This window comes from Bipolaris sorokiniana, assembly GCF_000338995.1.
Source record: "Bipolaris sorokiniana ND90Pr unplaced genomic scaffold COCSAscaffold_1, whole genome shotgun sequence".
In the NCBI taxonomy this organism is placed as follows: domain Eukaryota; kingdom Fungi; phylum Ascomycota; class Dothideomycetes; order Pleosporales; family Pleosporaceae; genus Bipolaris; species Bipolaris sorokiniana.
In genome coordinates, this window is record NW_006911895.1 from 3011347 (window position 1) to 3025738 (window position 14392).

The window sequence follows — 14392 nt, forward strand, 5'->3', positions numbered from 1 at the left end:
GCATCTTGGAAGTGTGATTAGCCGAGGCATTTGGGGATATTGGTAGCGAACCTTCCATCACAAGGCAATTCGTACGTGCGCTTGACAGCCAACACTGCTCAATACTAAGATCATAGCCGCTGTCAAGGAAGCGCGTGGAAAAGAAAAAATCCGACACTATGATAGAGGTTGTCTATATTGTCCGGCATGCGGTAAGTATAAAGTTTGCTATCTCTCTACTACGTAAGAAGCTGTCCTGGGTTCATCGTTGCGTCAAATGCGCCACGGGCCATGTTAAATGAATCTTGATTTCCCTAGGCCTTTTTCACCCGTCTCATTCGTCCCTGCATTACTACCCTTTCTCATCGCGAGTTCCTTTCAGCTTTGCCATGTGTCATACGTAGTAGCCCTTCCGCCAAATGAGCCGCCCCGTCAAACCCTAGGGTCACGATCTCTCCGCACTCCGATCTGCTGACCGTCATAATGAAGACGTATTCTGACGGTGTATTTGTCGTTTCTAGTTTCGGGCAAATTGGTCGGTGGACCCTCAAACAGGTGTCTACACCGCGTCCATGGCACGCACGCCAACCGGCATACCCACCGACCCGCCACTGACGGCCAAAGGCGTTCAGCAGAGTAGGGAGCTGGCAAATTATCTCACCAAAGTCGAGCCTCCGGTGGACAGGATCTACTCTAGCCCGTTTTATCGCTGTTTGCAGACGCTGAAGCCATTCAGCGACGCGTACTTCAACGAGGGGAAAGAGAACAGGGGTAAAATTAGGGTCGACCGTGGAATAGGGTAAGTACGGGCCGACAGTAGATCTTCTGGCGGAAAAGACACAAGTGTGTGAGCACCAAAAAGAGTTTACTGTACTAATACGTTAGTCTGTGCACAGGGAGTTCTTTGGACGCGCCCATTTTGAACACCCAGAGCCGCCCAGTCTCGAGCTCCTGACTCCGCACTTTGGCAACTTAGATGCCGATTACGTTTCCGTGCACATGGCGGGGTCCAGGGGCGAGTCGATTGTGGAGCTACACCAACGTGTTAGAAAGGCGCTAGAGCATATTGTTACAACTCTTGATAGTGATCCGGAGCAGCCCAGGAGTGTTCTACTTTGCACTCACGCGGCTACTATGATTGCTGCTGGTAGGGTACTAACAGGTCGGATGCCGGAGAATCCCGATGAAGACGACTTCAAGTGCTATACGGCTGGTTTGTCTAGATTCGTTCGGAGGTCAGCAGACCCCGAAAAGGGCATCGCTGGGAACTGGGAGTGTGAGCTCAACTCTGAAACATCCTTCTTGTCTGGTGGTGCCGAACGAGGTTGGTAAGTGTGACCTGTTTTTTTTCTTATCTCTTGATGTTTCTTGGGATTGCGTCTTGTGATCATGGGCCGCGTGATTCTGGCTGTTCTCCACATGCAAGAGTGTTGGTGTTAGTTGGGATTGGGCATCCACTGGACTGAAGTTTACATGACGTATTTCCTGCGATAATTCGTTTGGATAAAAGTTTTACCAATTACTATGGGTTGTGGCTTGCTGACTGTTTTGGCGATATTTAGGCATTTCGATGGCGAAGAAAGTTTTGTCGATTTCTCGGATAAGGGTATGAATGGTGAGAGTGAATCGAAATTATGAAGAGATAGGGATTGAGACAACTCTATCTTGGCCATATTTCAATACGTTATTGAGAAGACGGCAGAATTTGCAATCAGGGATATACGAAATAGATCAAACTATCAATTCTAACAATGTATCCACTCATCTCTCCGAGTCCCTCGCAAAAAGAAAACAGGAAAATTCCCAATTCCACAATTCCCCTCTCACCCTACCATCCCACCTAATCTCCACACACACACACACAACTCTCACTGGATCTCTAAACCCAACACAACCCCCTCCTTACCCTGTCCCTCCCTCCCTCCTTCCATACCCACACACACTCACAGAAGCCTCACTTCCTTCCTTGGTCCATCCAAATCAAACTAAACTTCCCACTACATATGCACCTAGCCAACCCCTACTGCAGCTCGCGTTCGCACCCTCGGAACCCGACTACTCGGGTTTCGTGGGTGGCAGGGCGGCAGGCGCAGGTGGGTGGGTGGGTGGGTGGGTGGAGGACCCCCACTGTTGATTGATAAGTCGGTGGCGAAGGAAGAGCGGCCGGGCGTGGGATGTGGGTGGGTGCGGAATTTGGGCCGCTTCTTTCGTGGCTGTCTGGTGCTATTGGTGGTGGGTTTGGCTGGTTGAGGGTGTGCGGTGTGGTTGAATGAATGAATGGATGAATGAATGAGAATGCTTGGGTAGGGGAGTGGGGGTTGAGTGGAGAGGAATATGAGGGAGGGGGTTTGATGGGGGGTTTGGTGTTGGTTGGTTAATTTGGGTATTGATATGTGTTGGTATAACTTTTGATATTCGTCGGTATGGTATTTTTGACTTTTAGATGTAATTGATATATCCTTCTTGCCTAGTTACACTTCAAGTTCATCTCAGGCAGCGTCACATTGGCTCTTTCATTGTGGTGTATGCCTGCTTCTTCGTCGTATCCATCGTCTTGCATGTAGTCATCTGTATGTTAGAAGACCGCATGAAACAAGAGTCGGGGCGTCAAAGAGCAAAGCATGAGACTTGACGTTGCTTTGATCGTTTTGACAACGAGTCAGACCTGGTGCTCGTATACCGCATCTCACATGCTTCTCCAATACATCTTGCATGTTTCTTAATACGACTCAGCTCGTATAGCCCTGTGCACCAAACACTCGTGGCGTTCACAATCCAACACAGCATACTGGCGACTCCTCAACCCTTCTTTTCTTTCCCGATTTCCACTCCTGTGACTGTCTTATCATCCATGTCAAGATGCATGCTCTCTGCAAATCCCACCCATTCTTTTAATCCCTTGACAAACATGTCCTGTCCGGGGTCCACCTCCCCTCCGTGTCCCCATACGACGAGCTCGTCAAACTCTCCCACTTGTTCTGCAATGTTGACTTCTACGGGTATGCTCTCTTCTTCTCCGTCCTCCATTGTCTCGTCCCCGTCTGGCTGCGCCGGTTGTCTCGACTGCGGTAATTGATTTTCGGTGACTGCGAGGATGGCGCCTGTGTAGTTTTCCGGGAGAGGAACCACAGTGCCATGGAGATGTCGGCCGCGGAAGTGGGCGTGTTGGGTGCCTTTATCGTCTGCGGATGGTTTCCAGTACTGTGATGTTGAAGGAATAGGGCCATTGTGGTTTATGCGTGCGGGGAGAAGGTTTGGGATGCACTTCTGGGGTTTGGAGGACTGGATGGCGAGCATTTTGGATGATTATAGCGTTATGTCTTTATGTTTGTTTCACGGATCGACTGCGTGCTTGTGGTGTAGTTGGCCATACGTGAAGCGCAGCCGCGGAAGACGCGTTGACGCGCCGCCGCCGTGTGTAAGCGTGTCCGCGGCGCACGGACTGAAAGTGCATGCGGTGCAGCTCATGATGACGATGCTGTAATATAGTGAACCAGGCTACAGGCGCACAAAATCAAACTGTTTTCCTTGTTGATCTCTTTTCCCTCTTCAATCCTTTCTTCACCACGTATGGCCCACCACCAGGTTCAACATGATGGTGATATGTGCACCACTTCGCCCTTGACTCCGGATCCGGAACAACGATACGAATCCTACAACAAACGGAACGCGTGGCCCCCGTTTCTGTCGACTACCGACTTTCCAGGGTAGACTTTCGGCCCTACCTAGTGATTACAATCCGCGACGATGGAGCGTTTGCGAGCCCGCACAATCTGCCGGCGTCGATTCTCTCCCAGACTCTGATCGCAAGGCCTCCAATGGCCCGAGACGCTAAGATATATGCTCTTGCATAACTTACCCCTCACCTAGCTTCGGAACATATGCTTCTCGAACTCTAAACTGCGGCTCTGTGTTACGCGATAGCTTTTTCGTTTCAGTACCTCTCAACTATGGCAATATCCATGGCAATCCAGGAACAGACTTCCATGCGACTTTACAAATCTGCCATGTCCCTTGTACCCTGTCCACATGTTGCCGGCTCGGACATGCACCACTTACGCACGATATTTAGGCGGATAGACGGCGTCATTGATCACTCAAAATGGCAAGGTTCACCGGCTGCATAACATTTCCCATAGCCTCCACCAGGCGCATAGCTTCGAAACGGCGTAAACAAATGTTCCCGTTCGGCTTTCGGCCAGTCCGGCCAGCGGACGGCAAGCTACCTGGAGCTCTGAAATAGAGTTGTATGCCCTGCGTCAAACTTGAGCAGCTTCTGTTGTTCATATTCCTCGTACCGTTTCCTTCTCTGCGTCTTTACGAAATCATTGTAGCATTGCTTTTCGGCCTTTTCACATACTAGTCGCAACTCGATTGGCTATCATCTGAGCGATAACGTGACCCCGCACGCTCATCACCAACGCATCACAGCGGGGCCTGTATATTGCTCAGGCGCTTAAAGGAACCAATCGTCGTATTCCTCACATTAGACGCACAATTGAGTATTTGAACCTGCATTGCCATTGGAACCTCTTTACGCGGCAAAATAATCTGAAAAGATGGCGATATACAGTTCGGTAACAGGTGCTGTGTCTTCAATCCTAAGTCCGGTCACATCGCAAGGTTGGGGACCATTGGTCAGCCTGTGCAAAAATGGAACCCTTTCACAATTCCAGAATCTGAAGCATGGTAAGCTGGTGGTATTCGAAGGCGGCTCCAGCAAATCCTCGGTAGCGTTTGGTTCGGACAAGGAAGGCCTTCCAATTGCTTTCTTGGATGTACGCGACGAGAAGTTTTGGGTGCGAATTGCACTTTTTGCAGACATGGTAGGCATCTCAATGAATTTTGGAGGGGTCAATCGACCGAATGCTTACAAAAAGAAAACAGGGCTTTGCAGAGAGCTACATGCTGGGGGAGGTCTCAACACCGGATCTGACTAAGTTCTTCGAGGTGAGCTTTTGAAGCTGAGGACTACTCGATTTGCAGAAGAACTTATGTGTGTACAGCTCTTCATCCTAAACCGCAACTACCTCTCCAACGGCTCAACTTTCACCTCTGCAATCTCTACCGGCCTTGCTGGTTTACTAAGAGGCAGCAACAACCTCAGAAATGCTCGCCTCAACATCTCCGCACACTACGATATTTCAAACGAGATGTTCGCTGCATTCCTCTCGCGAGACATGACCTATTCGTGCCCGATATGGCTTCCAAAATCGAACCCACTCTCGGCGAACGAAACCCTATACGAGGCGCAAATGCGAAAGCTCGACCGCTTCATTGATAACACACACATCAAGGGAACAGATCACGTTCTGGAGATTGGTACAGGATGGGGAAGCTTTGCCATGCGGGCTGTCGAGCGGACAGGTTGCAGGGTGACTTCTCTCACTCTTTCCATTGAGCAAAAAGAACTGGCAGAGGAGCGCATAAGAGCAGCAGGCATGTCCGACAAGATTTCGGTACTTCTGTGCGACTACCGCAGTCTGCAAGTCCCGGAAACAGGGCCCTTTGACAAGGTCGTGTCAATTGAGATGCTGGAGGCTGTCGGAAAAGAATACCTCGTCACGTACTTCAAGTGCATTGACAAGCTGCTCAAGAAGGAAGGAGGCATCGCCTGCTTCCAATGCATCACCATGCCCGATGCCAGATACGAAGCCTATGCCAAATCAGACGATTTCATCCGCCGTTATATCTTCCCTGGCGGCCATCTCCCCGCTGTCTCGGAGCTCGTAGCGTCAATCAACACTGGGTCGGAGGGTTCCCTCATCGTCGACAGCATCGAAAACATTGGGCCCCACTACGCCAAGGCCCTGCGGCTGTGGCGCGAAAAGTTCCTGGACTCCTGGGAATCCACCATCAAGCCGCAGCTCATCAAGGAAAAGAGCAGCGAGGGCATGGACGACGAGGGCGCCGAGATTTTCAAGCGCAAATGGGATTACTACTTTAGATACTCCGAGGCTGGCTTCTCCACCCGGACACTCGGAGATGTCATCATCACTGTTAGCCGCGAAGGCGCTATGCAAATGATGGAAGAAGTGCCATTGTGAAAAAGTTGTAGCGAAAAAAAGCCACTTTGATTCGGTTGTTACTATTGTACATGGGAGAATATAGGCGTATATACCCTTTTTTGTCGAAATGATTGCAATATACATTATTCCTTCCATTACTCTCCTTCTGTGTGGGCAATTTGCTTTTTTCGCGCTTCAAATCTACCCCCCATAACCGTGATCAAACTCCGGTAACTCAGCCTGGTACTCCATAGCCAATATACTCGAATCCAACAATTCCTCTACCGATGTTCGTGCATCATTTCCCCCATTCCATTCTTTATCCGCACACCGCGCTTCTCTCACCCTCTCCTCCTCCTCCATCCAACTCGCACTCCGCGTCCCCACCGCCAACGGCGGCGGCCGGTACGCCTTGTAGACTGCCAGCGGCGCGGGCGTAAGCGGCGGCGACGCTAGACCCGTTGTGTCACCCTCCCACAACATTCCTCTTGATCCCTGTTCCGCCGACTCATCTTGCTCGTCGTCTGGTGGCGTGTACGGTCTTTGTGTGTTGACGTAACCTGGTATCAAACTCGCAGGTAGTGTGTTTCTCTTGATTGAAGGTGGAGACGCGGTTTGTATGTTTATGCTGAGGGGATGCGAAAGTGTGGCCCGAGGCGTCATGGCGGATTCGATGTCTGCGGTTAGGGATGTGATGATATCTTCGTCTTCTTCTTCGTTGTCGCCGTGGTCGTTTGAGGAGGAGGACAGGGTGCGAGGAGGAAGGGAGTCGAGTTCGTAAATTGGGTTGGGTGGTGAGTCGGTTTTGTGCGAGGATGTTGGTGGGGATGGGAGAGCGGAGGTTGGGGGTGGAGAGGAGGGTTGGTATAGGCCGTTTGGACCGACTACTTGGAGTCTTTTTTGTTTTTGTTCTGTGTGTTCTTCGTGTGGTTCGGTGGGTACTTGAGGGTCTTTGAGTTGTATGGGGGTTGCGGACATTTCAAAAGCCGCTGTATGGCGTTTGGGATGTTTTTGAGGCAAGGAAATAGGGTCAGAAGTGTGTGTTTGGTTAGGGATATATGATCCGCGTGATCCTACGCGTTGGGCGCCGGATCTTGTTAGAGAGCGTCTGGTTTGAATACTTGGAAGAGAATTTGGCGTCGGGGAGATCTGAGTGTTTGGCTTGGATGGTTGAGCTGGGAGAGGCGGAATACTTTGCATTGGCGCTGAAGTTTTTCGGTATGTGTGTGAGGCTCCGACTGATTCATTAGGTATTTTGAGACTTAGTTGCGGGCCGCTAGACACGCGCCTAGTGTTGATAGTACTGATGGTACGATATCTTGATCTTGAATCTCCTACTGATGGCGTAACCTCTTGTAATCTTGAGGAATTTAGAGAAGGATTTCCAGAAGAAGACCCGATATCGAGGGTGTGTCTCAGTGAAGGCTTCTCCTTTTCCATCTGCCGAAGGCCCTGGGAGATGTTTGGCGACGAGTTATCAGAGATAGACTGGGTGGTTGGTATATCGGCGGCGGAACGCGATCGTGATGAGCCATTTTGAGGGAGCGAGAAATTCGTTGCGGTGGCAGTCGGTGGTGCTTGTCCAGTTAGTATTTGATAGCATCTGCGCTGTTGATCACATGATAAGCCTGCGAAGAAAGGTGTATTGAGAAAGTTTTGGTATGCCGCTTTCTGCTCCAACTGATTCCGAACCGATTGAACCTGGCCTCCGTAGCGCTCGCATAGAAGCAGCAGGTTCTCCATAGGGTTCCAGCTCAGGTCGCGAAGTTTACAGAACTCAATGAGCGACTTGACCAGGTACAACATGTTTAGGCCTTTAAAAGTCCTAAGCATGCCCGCAGTGTTGTTGCCCAACAGGACTATATTGTCTTTGAGGGTGCCGCTGGGAGGTGTTCCATATAAACCTCAAAAATTGTTAGTTCGAAGCTGCGCTTGGCTAAGAATTAAACTTACCTGATGGTAGCAAGTATACTTCGACTGCTGCAGAGCTTGTGCATCCTACATCATGGTATGCAGGCCCTGTTTGCACCAATATCTTCGATGGTGTCAACGGGTTCATGCCATCGATCAACACAATACTGGTATCGTCAGTGGATGTTGCAAGGTAATTCGCTCTAACATACCGTCGATCTGCCTCGAGCTTTTTCTTGATACGACTGGAGTCTTTGTGTTCATATGCAAAGTATAGGTCGGATACTGGGCGCCCACTCCCTAGGCAAAACATCTCGAATGCTCCCATGATACTGTAGGCAAGCTTTTTGTTCTCAAATATTTGACGGACATGGCTCGCCGCTGCTACGACGTTTGTGTGAGATGGCATTTTACCTCTTCCTAGTTGAGGCTTGTTCTGGGAAGGGTTCTCTATGGTAGGTTGTCCTGAGATGCTGGTCATAATACGCATAGTGAAATTAGGTGCTCGACGCTAGCGACTAGATAACCATGGATCAGAGCTAGCTGAGCGAACAAGGCGAGGAGGTGGCAAGAGTTGATGATTAAGAATATAGCACGAGTGTGATAGCAATGTGGGATGATGTGTTTTTGGCGTGGCAGAGCTGTGCTTAAACCATGACAATCCCGTTACCCTGGCGCACAGGTGGATGAGCTCTCGTAAGCATGCGCAAAAGGTACGGCCGAGCGGGGCCCTCCTATCCGTCCTTGCAAAAGGTTATATCCACAATGCTGATGACGCACCCTTGCTATACGCTGGGCCATGCCGGTTGAACGCTAACAACGTAGCCGTGGAAGGCTGAGCTGCACAGCTGAAAGCCACCCGGGCGGCTTAATGGGTTCCGGTCTCACGAGGAATGTGCAAGTTGTTTCGCATTTGCAGCAACAAGTCACAAGGCTAATGACTGCTTGCTGTTGTGATTTTCGTGGGTTCCCGTCATCGAGGCTGAGCGGTTTATATTTAGTAACGGGTGGGTCGGCTAATTGTGGCTACAACGGATCCGCACTGCTCGTATAGGGAGTCTGAGACGGAACCCAGCCTATAACAGGTAACATGGAAGGCATGTGTTCTCGCTGCTATAAAAAGGGTGTTTCGCCCTGTGCGCTGTAGATGTTTACGAGACTTTTTGTCCGACTAGACACTCACGTGACACCCAGCATAGGTCTCTCAGCAAGTGATAGCTTCAGCGCAGTGCTTTGTTAATGATATCGAATTTCTTGCTACACGATATCGCTATTCGAGTCGCCTGCACGCGTCGGGAGGATATACGATGCTACAGGCATAACTTTGATAAGGGAACGAAATAAGTCGAGATTGGGTACGCCACCGAAAAAGAAAAGCCAGCAAGGCCTCTGCTATTGAGATGTAACAAATTGTGTTCTGTGCTCAGATACCACCACCTGTCCCACAGTCAGCATTGGAGGGCGTCCATCAGCGCGTGACGGGACCTACCGGATCGGTCAACGGAGACTGCAAAGTCACCATTGCTGCGAACTCTCTGTTTGTCTGCAAGCGTACGTGACTTGAGGGTGAAGTAGCCGCCTCCTAGGGAGATAATAGACAGCACCGCCATGCTGCGGGGTCTGGAAAGAGTGGCGGTGTCAGCTACAAAGTCGGTGGGAAAGGGAGCTGAGTTGGATAGCCCAATTGAGTGACTTACGTGAGAAGCCTGGAGTAAGTCATGGTGATGTTTCGAGTGACTGTTCAGCTAGTGTTGGTGTACTGTATGAGAAAAAAAAGGATGAAGGCTGTCTTCAAGAAGGAAAATGGTTGAGGAGCAGTCGGTTCCAAGCGGTTCCGTCGTGTGATGCATTTCCCCTCTTAGACTAATCTGTATGACGGTGACGCAGCTTCCCCAGATCGGCATCTGGACCCCGGCTAAGCTTGGACCCCGGAGATGGTATCCAATAAGCGCACATTACAGCCGACGAGCTACCGCCCGGCAGAAAAAGTTCGGCAGCTTCCAGATGCGCGTCGCAATTAGATTCACTGACTGCAATCACACTCAAGAACTGCGCAATGCCTCTCCCCAAGCGACAGACATTGCCAAAGAAGGCCGAAAAGGCCGAAAGGTCTGAAAAGGCCAATGTGCCTGCTAGTAAGCCATGCGACGCCTTCTTTCACAATACTGGATAGCGCACTTACAATCCACAGGCGACTCACGATTCGCAAATTTCCAGACCGACCCCAAGTTTCGGCTGCCCTCCAAGAAGCACACCAAGACTAAGCTTGACCCCCGATTCGCGCGCATAAAGAGCGACCCGGACTTTTACAATAAGGCCAAGGTCGATAAGTATGGTCGCAAGATATCCGAAGACGCAGGCAAGAAGGTTGTCGAGAGGTTGTACGAAATAGATAGCGATGGCGATGACAACGAGGAGGATGATGAACCCGAGCGCCCTGCCGGCAAGAAGCGAGATCAGGCTGTTCTGAAAGAAATGAAGCGGGTTGAGCAGCAAGGCTTTGACCCAATTCGAGACGGTGGGCTTGAATCCTCATCAGACGAAAGCTCTAGCGATGAAGAGGAAGAAGCAGACATCTACGAGCAGGCCGAGCTCGCTGGCGAGGGCAACGAGGTTCCGACTGGCGACATATCGGCACGTCTGGCTGCGGTCAATATGGATTGGGACAACATCCGCGCCATCGACATCATGGCTGTCGCAAACTCTTTCGTTCCGGCTGACGGAAGGATTCTCAACGTCGTCATATACCCCAGCGAATTTGGCATGGAGCGTCTGCAGCGAGAGGAAATCGAAGGTCCGCCCCGGGAGATTTTCGCCTCGACCGCGAACAAGGACAAGGACAATATCGGCATGTCTGACAATGATTCTGATGCCTCGGATACGGACGGTGAGGGCCAGTCAAATGCTGTCTTGCAAGAAGAAGAAACTGGCGAAGAGTTTGATTCGACCAAGCTGAGAGCCTACCAACTCGACCGACTACGATACTACTACGCTATCATCACATGCTCTTCTGCTAACGTTGCAAAGTCCATCTACGATAATCTCGATGGCAGGGAGTACCTGACAAGCGCAAACTTCTTCGACCTACGGTTCGTTCCCGATGGCACCACTTTCGACCAAGATCCCCACGATGAATGCTCCAAGCTGCCCGATGGCTACAAGCCGAACGAGTTTTCAACGGACGCGCTTACTCATTCAAAGGTCAAGCTGACCTGGGATGCTGACGACGCCACGAGGAAGGAAGTACAGAAGCGCGCTTTCTCGCGCAAGGAAATCGACGAAAACGAACTGCAAGCGTATTTGGGCACGGATTCCTCATCCTCCGAAGACGAAGAGGAGGCTGCCAAGGCAGACAAGGCAGCAAGTCTCAGAGCAGCGTTAGGTCTTGAGGCACCTGGCAAGACCTCCAAATTGAAGAAGAAGGCTTCCGCAAAGAATGACCGCGACTTTCCAAAGCCGGACAGTGAGATGCAAATCACTTTTACTGGAGGCTTGTCTAAGGAGAGTGGCAGTGGTGGTGTGTTTGAGAACGATATTCCTGTGCAAGAGACGACTATGGAGAAGTACATACGGAAGGAGAGAGAGAGGAAAGCGAAGCGCAAGGAGAGGTGGGCTGCTAGGAAAGCTGGCAGAGATCCTGACGCTCCTGCTGAGCAGGAAGCCACCAAGTCAGCGGATGCGAATGACGATGATCTATTCAACGATCCGTTCTTTGCCTCTGATCCCGAAGAAGCTGCTAAGGCTTCAAAGCAGGAGGCTAAGAAAGCTAAGAAGGCCAAGAAGGCAGAACAAGAGCTTCAAGACCAGGCAGCTGCAGCAGAACGTGCGAATCTGGAGCTACTCATGGCTGATGACGACGACTCCAAGATGCGCCACTTTGACATGAACGAAATTGTCAAATCGGAGAAGGCTAAGAAGAAAGGAAAGAAGGCTAAAAAGAATGCCCCAGTGGTGGAAGACAACTTCAAGATCAACACCGCTGATCCACGTTTCGCGAAGTTGTACGAGAGTCATGAGTTTGCTATTGATCCCACGAATCCTCGGTTCAAGGAGACTGCAGGCATGAAGGCGCTCTTAGAAGAAGGCCGGAAGAAACGAAAGCAAGGAAAGGACGAAGATGAGCCAGAAGCGGAACGGGGCAATAAAAAGTCAAAGCAAGATACGGCGGGTGGAGAGGAGGACATCAAGAAACTAGCTGCCCGGATCAAGGCGAAGAGCAAGCAGAAGTAAAGATGTATACTAGAGTTGCGTTTGATACCCGAAAAGTCCGCTTGGATATCCCCAAACAATATATGTTTTATGATTGATTTATGAATGTTTGTTGGTATAGGGCTAGGTAACTTCCTGTGCGTTTGGTGGCTACTGCCTCCGCTGCTCTTGCCATGTGACACAGCGAATGGTCGACCTACTTTCTCACCTTCCTTACTTGCGAGTCACTCGAACATCCTCACTCGACGCCATCTCTCTCCCGCTTACAGACCTGCTACTTGTCACCTTTCCTATGAACCCCTCGCCTCTTTCATCCTAATTTCTCCAAATCCCTCTCGAAAGCACACATGATGCACTTTCCGGGGCTATATTCGAGCTCTGTATCACAACCGGTTACTCTTTTCAGTTCCTCGAGTTCATTCCCAGCATCTCATCTCTCAGTCACACATTATGGCACCACCCTGGGTCACTTTCGATACCACTGAGTCTTTTGGCGGAGATTGTGGTAACGGAGCTGAGCCTGACATCGCTGGCATTAGTGTAAGTGGATATGCCTACTGTCTGTGCTCAGCTTACAGAACCTTTTGCAGGTTGTCATTTCCTTTGTCATTGCGAGCTTCATGACCACGTTTGCCTCGATTTTTGCTATGCTTCTCGATCAAGCTTTCGATACCAAAGGCCAATTTACTCCGCGCGCACCACTAAGATTTATTCGCGAACGTTTTTTAGAACAAGAATGGAAGAAGCATTACGCATGGCGTCCTTTCCTGGGCCCGCTAATCATAGGCCTAGGTGATCAGCAGCTCATCACAGGATACGCTGTATTGCTCAGTGGATGGATAAAAGTACGTTCCTACTCCCCTCTGGAATTTCTGAACTAATGGAAGTGTTCTAGGTATATGAGAAGGCCTTCAGAGTCCAAGGCGCCCATTTTGTCCTAATCCTATACATCTGCGCTCTGTCGTCATCCTCTCACCTCGCTGCCCTCATAACACTACGCAAATACTTTCAAAGGTACAAACTCATTGCAAAGATCCGACTCATACTCGTCGTCTGCTTCGCAATGTTTCTTATGACTTCCATGATGGCTGCAATTGCCCTATCACCAACAATGGTTATGACTAGCCATGGCGTAAAGTTAGTCAAGACCCAGGTTCAGCGTTTATCGTTACTGGCACCGTTTTTTCTCATAATCATTGGCTTCTCGACAGCGCTAGTGTGTATCTTGTACAATCCAGAAGGCCTTGAAGTTGAGTCTCCACTATCTTCCTCAGAAACTTCTTTCCAAGCTCTCGTACGTCGCGTTACGGATAGAGAGCTATACACGAAGAGATTCGTGTTCCGAACACTATTTCCAGCTCGGTTCGGCATACAGCTCATGTATTACATCTTTCTCAATCCAAAAATTGCGTTTGTAGTCCAGATACTATTGGCAATCCTTTCTGCAATCTTAGTCTTGACTCAAAAGTTCGCGGCTCCTGAGGATCCGGCAAGGCTTTGCGGTTTACATGACGATGAAGAAAACGCATGGGGCTTCGGGCAGACATTGAGTGTGACTATGCTTCTGTTACCGGCTATTTCAGCACTTCAAAAATACTTGGAAGCAAGACAAGATATCAGCGAGGGGTTCAGGAGTACGAACGTCTGACATCATGTCAAGGGCCGTATGTGATTGGTATAGGAGCCATTTTATTGATCGTACACAAATACTACTCAGCCAAATCGCTAAAGCCTTGCTTTCTCATCGTCTTTCTCCTTTTTCTCGAGGAACCTGGCAGCATACTCAATAGCCGCCTCGTATCCAAATACACCTAGCCCACAGATCACCGCCTCCGCCTTGTCACTCAGGTAACTATGATGTCTGAACGCTTCTCTTTTGTGAATGTTGCTGATATGAACCTCGACAAACGGTATATCCACGCCGCTCAGAGCATCTCGTAGCGCCACGCTCGTGTGCGTGAAAGCTCCAGGGTTGATCACGATAAAGTCGACACTGCCACGCGCTTCATGTATACGGTCTACTAACACGCCTTCATGATTCGATTGGGAATGTGAGAATTGTATAGAGAGCTTGGCACATTGTTCTGTGGCGGAGGAGATTACGTCTGAGAGGGTGGTGGATCCGTAGATTGCGGGTTCGCGTGTGCCAAGAAGATTGAGATTTGGGCCGTTGATTAGGAGAATGGATTTTGTCTTTGACATGTTTGCGGACATATTTTTGGGTGTTACACTCAAGTTTTCGGAGTACTGTCAAAGAGAAGAGTCGCTGAAGACGCGTGCGTGGA

General features: G+C 50.1%; 8 protein-coding genes across 8 annotated transcripts; 4 read left to right on the plus strand and 4 right to left on the minus strand.

Annotated features, from left to right (window-relative positions):
- The first annotated feature begins 78 nt into the window (after window positions 1-78).
- COCSADRAFT_32657 (uncharacterized protein) lies at window positions 79-1753 on the plus strand. The gene is made up of 4 exons (XM_007696164.1): window positions 79-191; window positions 501-778; window positions 876-1307; window positions 1542-1753. Exons 1-4 carry the CDS (start codon window positions 159-161, stop codon window positions 1615-1617), a joined length of 819 nt encoding a protein of 272 aa, XP_007694354.1. The 5' UTR covers window positions 79-158; the 3' UTR covers window positions 1618-1753.
- A 597-nt stretch (window positions 1754-2350) lies between these two features.
- Window positions 2351-3362, minus strand: COCSADRAFT_32658 (uncharacterized protein). Its single transcript, XM_007696165.1, has one exon. The coding sequence runs from the start codon at window positions 3274-3276 to the stop codon at window positions 2779-2781; it is 498 nt and encodes a 165-aa protein (XP_007694355.1). The 5' UTR covers window positions 3277-3362; the 3' UTR covers window positions 2351-2778.
- Window positions 3363-4402: 1040 nt separating this feature from the next.
- COCSADRAFT_216295 (uncharacterized protein) lies at window positions 4403-6107 on the plus strand. The gene is made up of 3 exons (XM_007696986.1): window positions 4403-4805; window positions 4867-4929; window positions 4986-6107. Exons 1-3 carry the CDS (start codon window positions 4539-4541, stop codon window positions 6024-6026), a joined length of 1371 nt encoding a protein of 456 aa, XP_007695176.1. The 5' UTR covers window positions 4403-4538; the 3' UTR covers window positions 6027-6107.
- On the minus strand, window positions 6058-8476 carry COCSADRAFT_216299 (uncharacterized protein). Its single transcript, XM_007696987.1, has 3 exons — window positions 8111-8476; window positions 7941-8065; window positions 6058-7891 (listed from the first exon to the last, which is right to left on the minus strand). Exons 1-3 carry the CDS (start codon window positions 8386-8388, stop codon window positions 6189-6191), a joined length of 2106 nt encoding a protein of 701 aa, XP_007695177.1. The 5' UTR covers window positions 8389-8476; the 3' UTR covers window positions 6058-6188.
- Window positions 8477-9114: 638 nt separating this feature from the next.
- Window positions 9115-9757, minus strand: COCSADRAFT_32661 (uncharacterized protein). The gene is made up of 3 exons (XM_007696166.1): window positions 9596-9757; window positions 9388-9518; window positions 9115-9335 (listed from the first exon to the last, which is right to left on the minus strand). The coding sequence occupies exons 1-3, from the start codon at window positions 9616-9618 to the stop codon at window positions 9322-9324; spliced, it is 168 nt and encodes a 55-aa protein (XP_007694356.1). The 5' UTR covers window positions 9619-9757; the 3' UTR covers window positions 9115-9321.
- A 181-nt stretch (window positions 9758-9938) lies between these two features.
- On the plus strand, window positions 9939-12197 carry COCSADRAFT_107242 (uncharacterized protein). The gene is made up of 2 exons (XM_007696988.1): window positions 9939-10033; window positions 10090-12197. Exons 1-2 carry the CDS (start codon window positions 9955-9957, stop codon window positions 12126-12128), a joined length of 2118 nt encoding a protein of 705 aa, XP_007695178.1. The 5' UTR covers window positions 9939-9954; the 3' UTR covers window positions 12129-12197.
- A 360-nt stretch (window positions 12198-12557) lies between these two features.
- COCSADRAFT_77901 (uncharacterized protein) lies at window positions 12558-13755 on the plus strand (the record flags this gene model as incomplete). The annotated part of the gene is made up of 5 exons (XM_007696989.1): window positions 12558-12647; window positions 12698-12952; window positions 13003-13221; window positions 13267-13410; window positions 13438-13755. 5 exons carry the CDS (start codon window positions 12558-12560, stop codon window positions 13753-13755), a joined length of 1026 nt encoding a protein of 341 aa, XP_007695179.1.
- Window positions 13756-13766: 11 nt separating this feature from the next.
- COCSADRAFT_32663 (uncharacterized protein) lies at window positions 13767-14390 on the minus strand. The gene has a single exon (XM_007696167.1). The coding sequence runs from the start codon at window positions 14319-14321 to the stop codon at window positions 13833-13835; it is 489 nt and encodes a 162-aa protein (XP_007694357.1). The 5' UTR covers window positions 14322-14390; the 3' UTR covers window positions 13767-13832.
- Window positions 14391-14392: the final 2 nt, after the last annotated feature.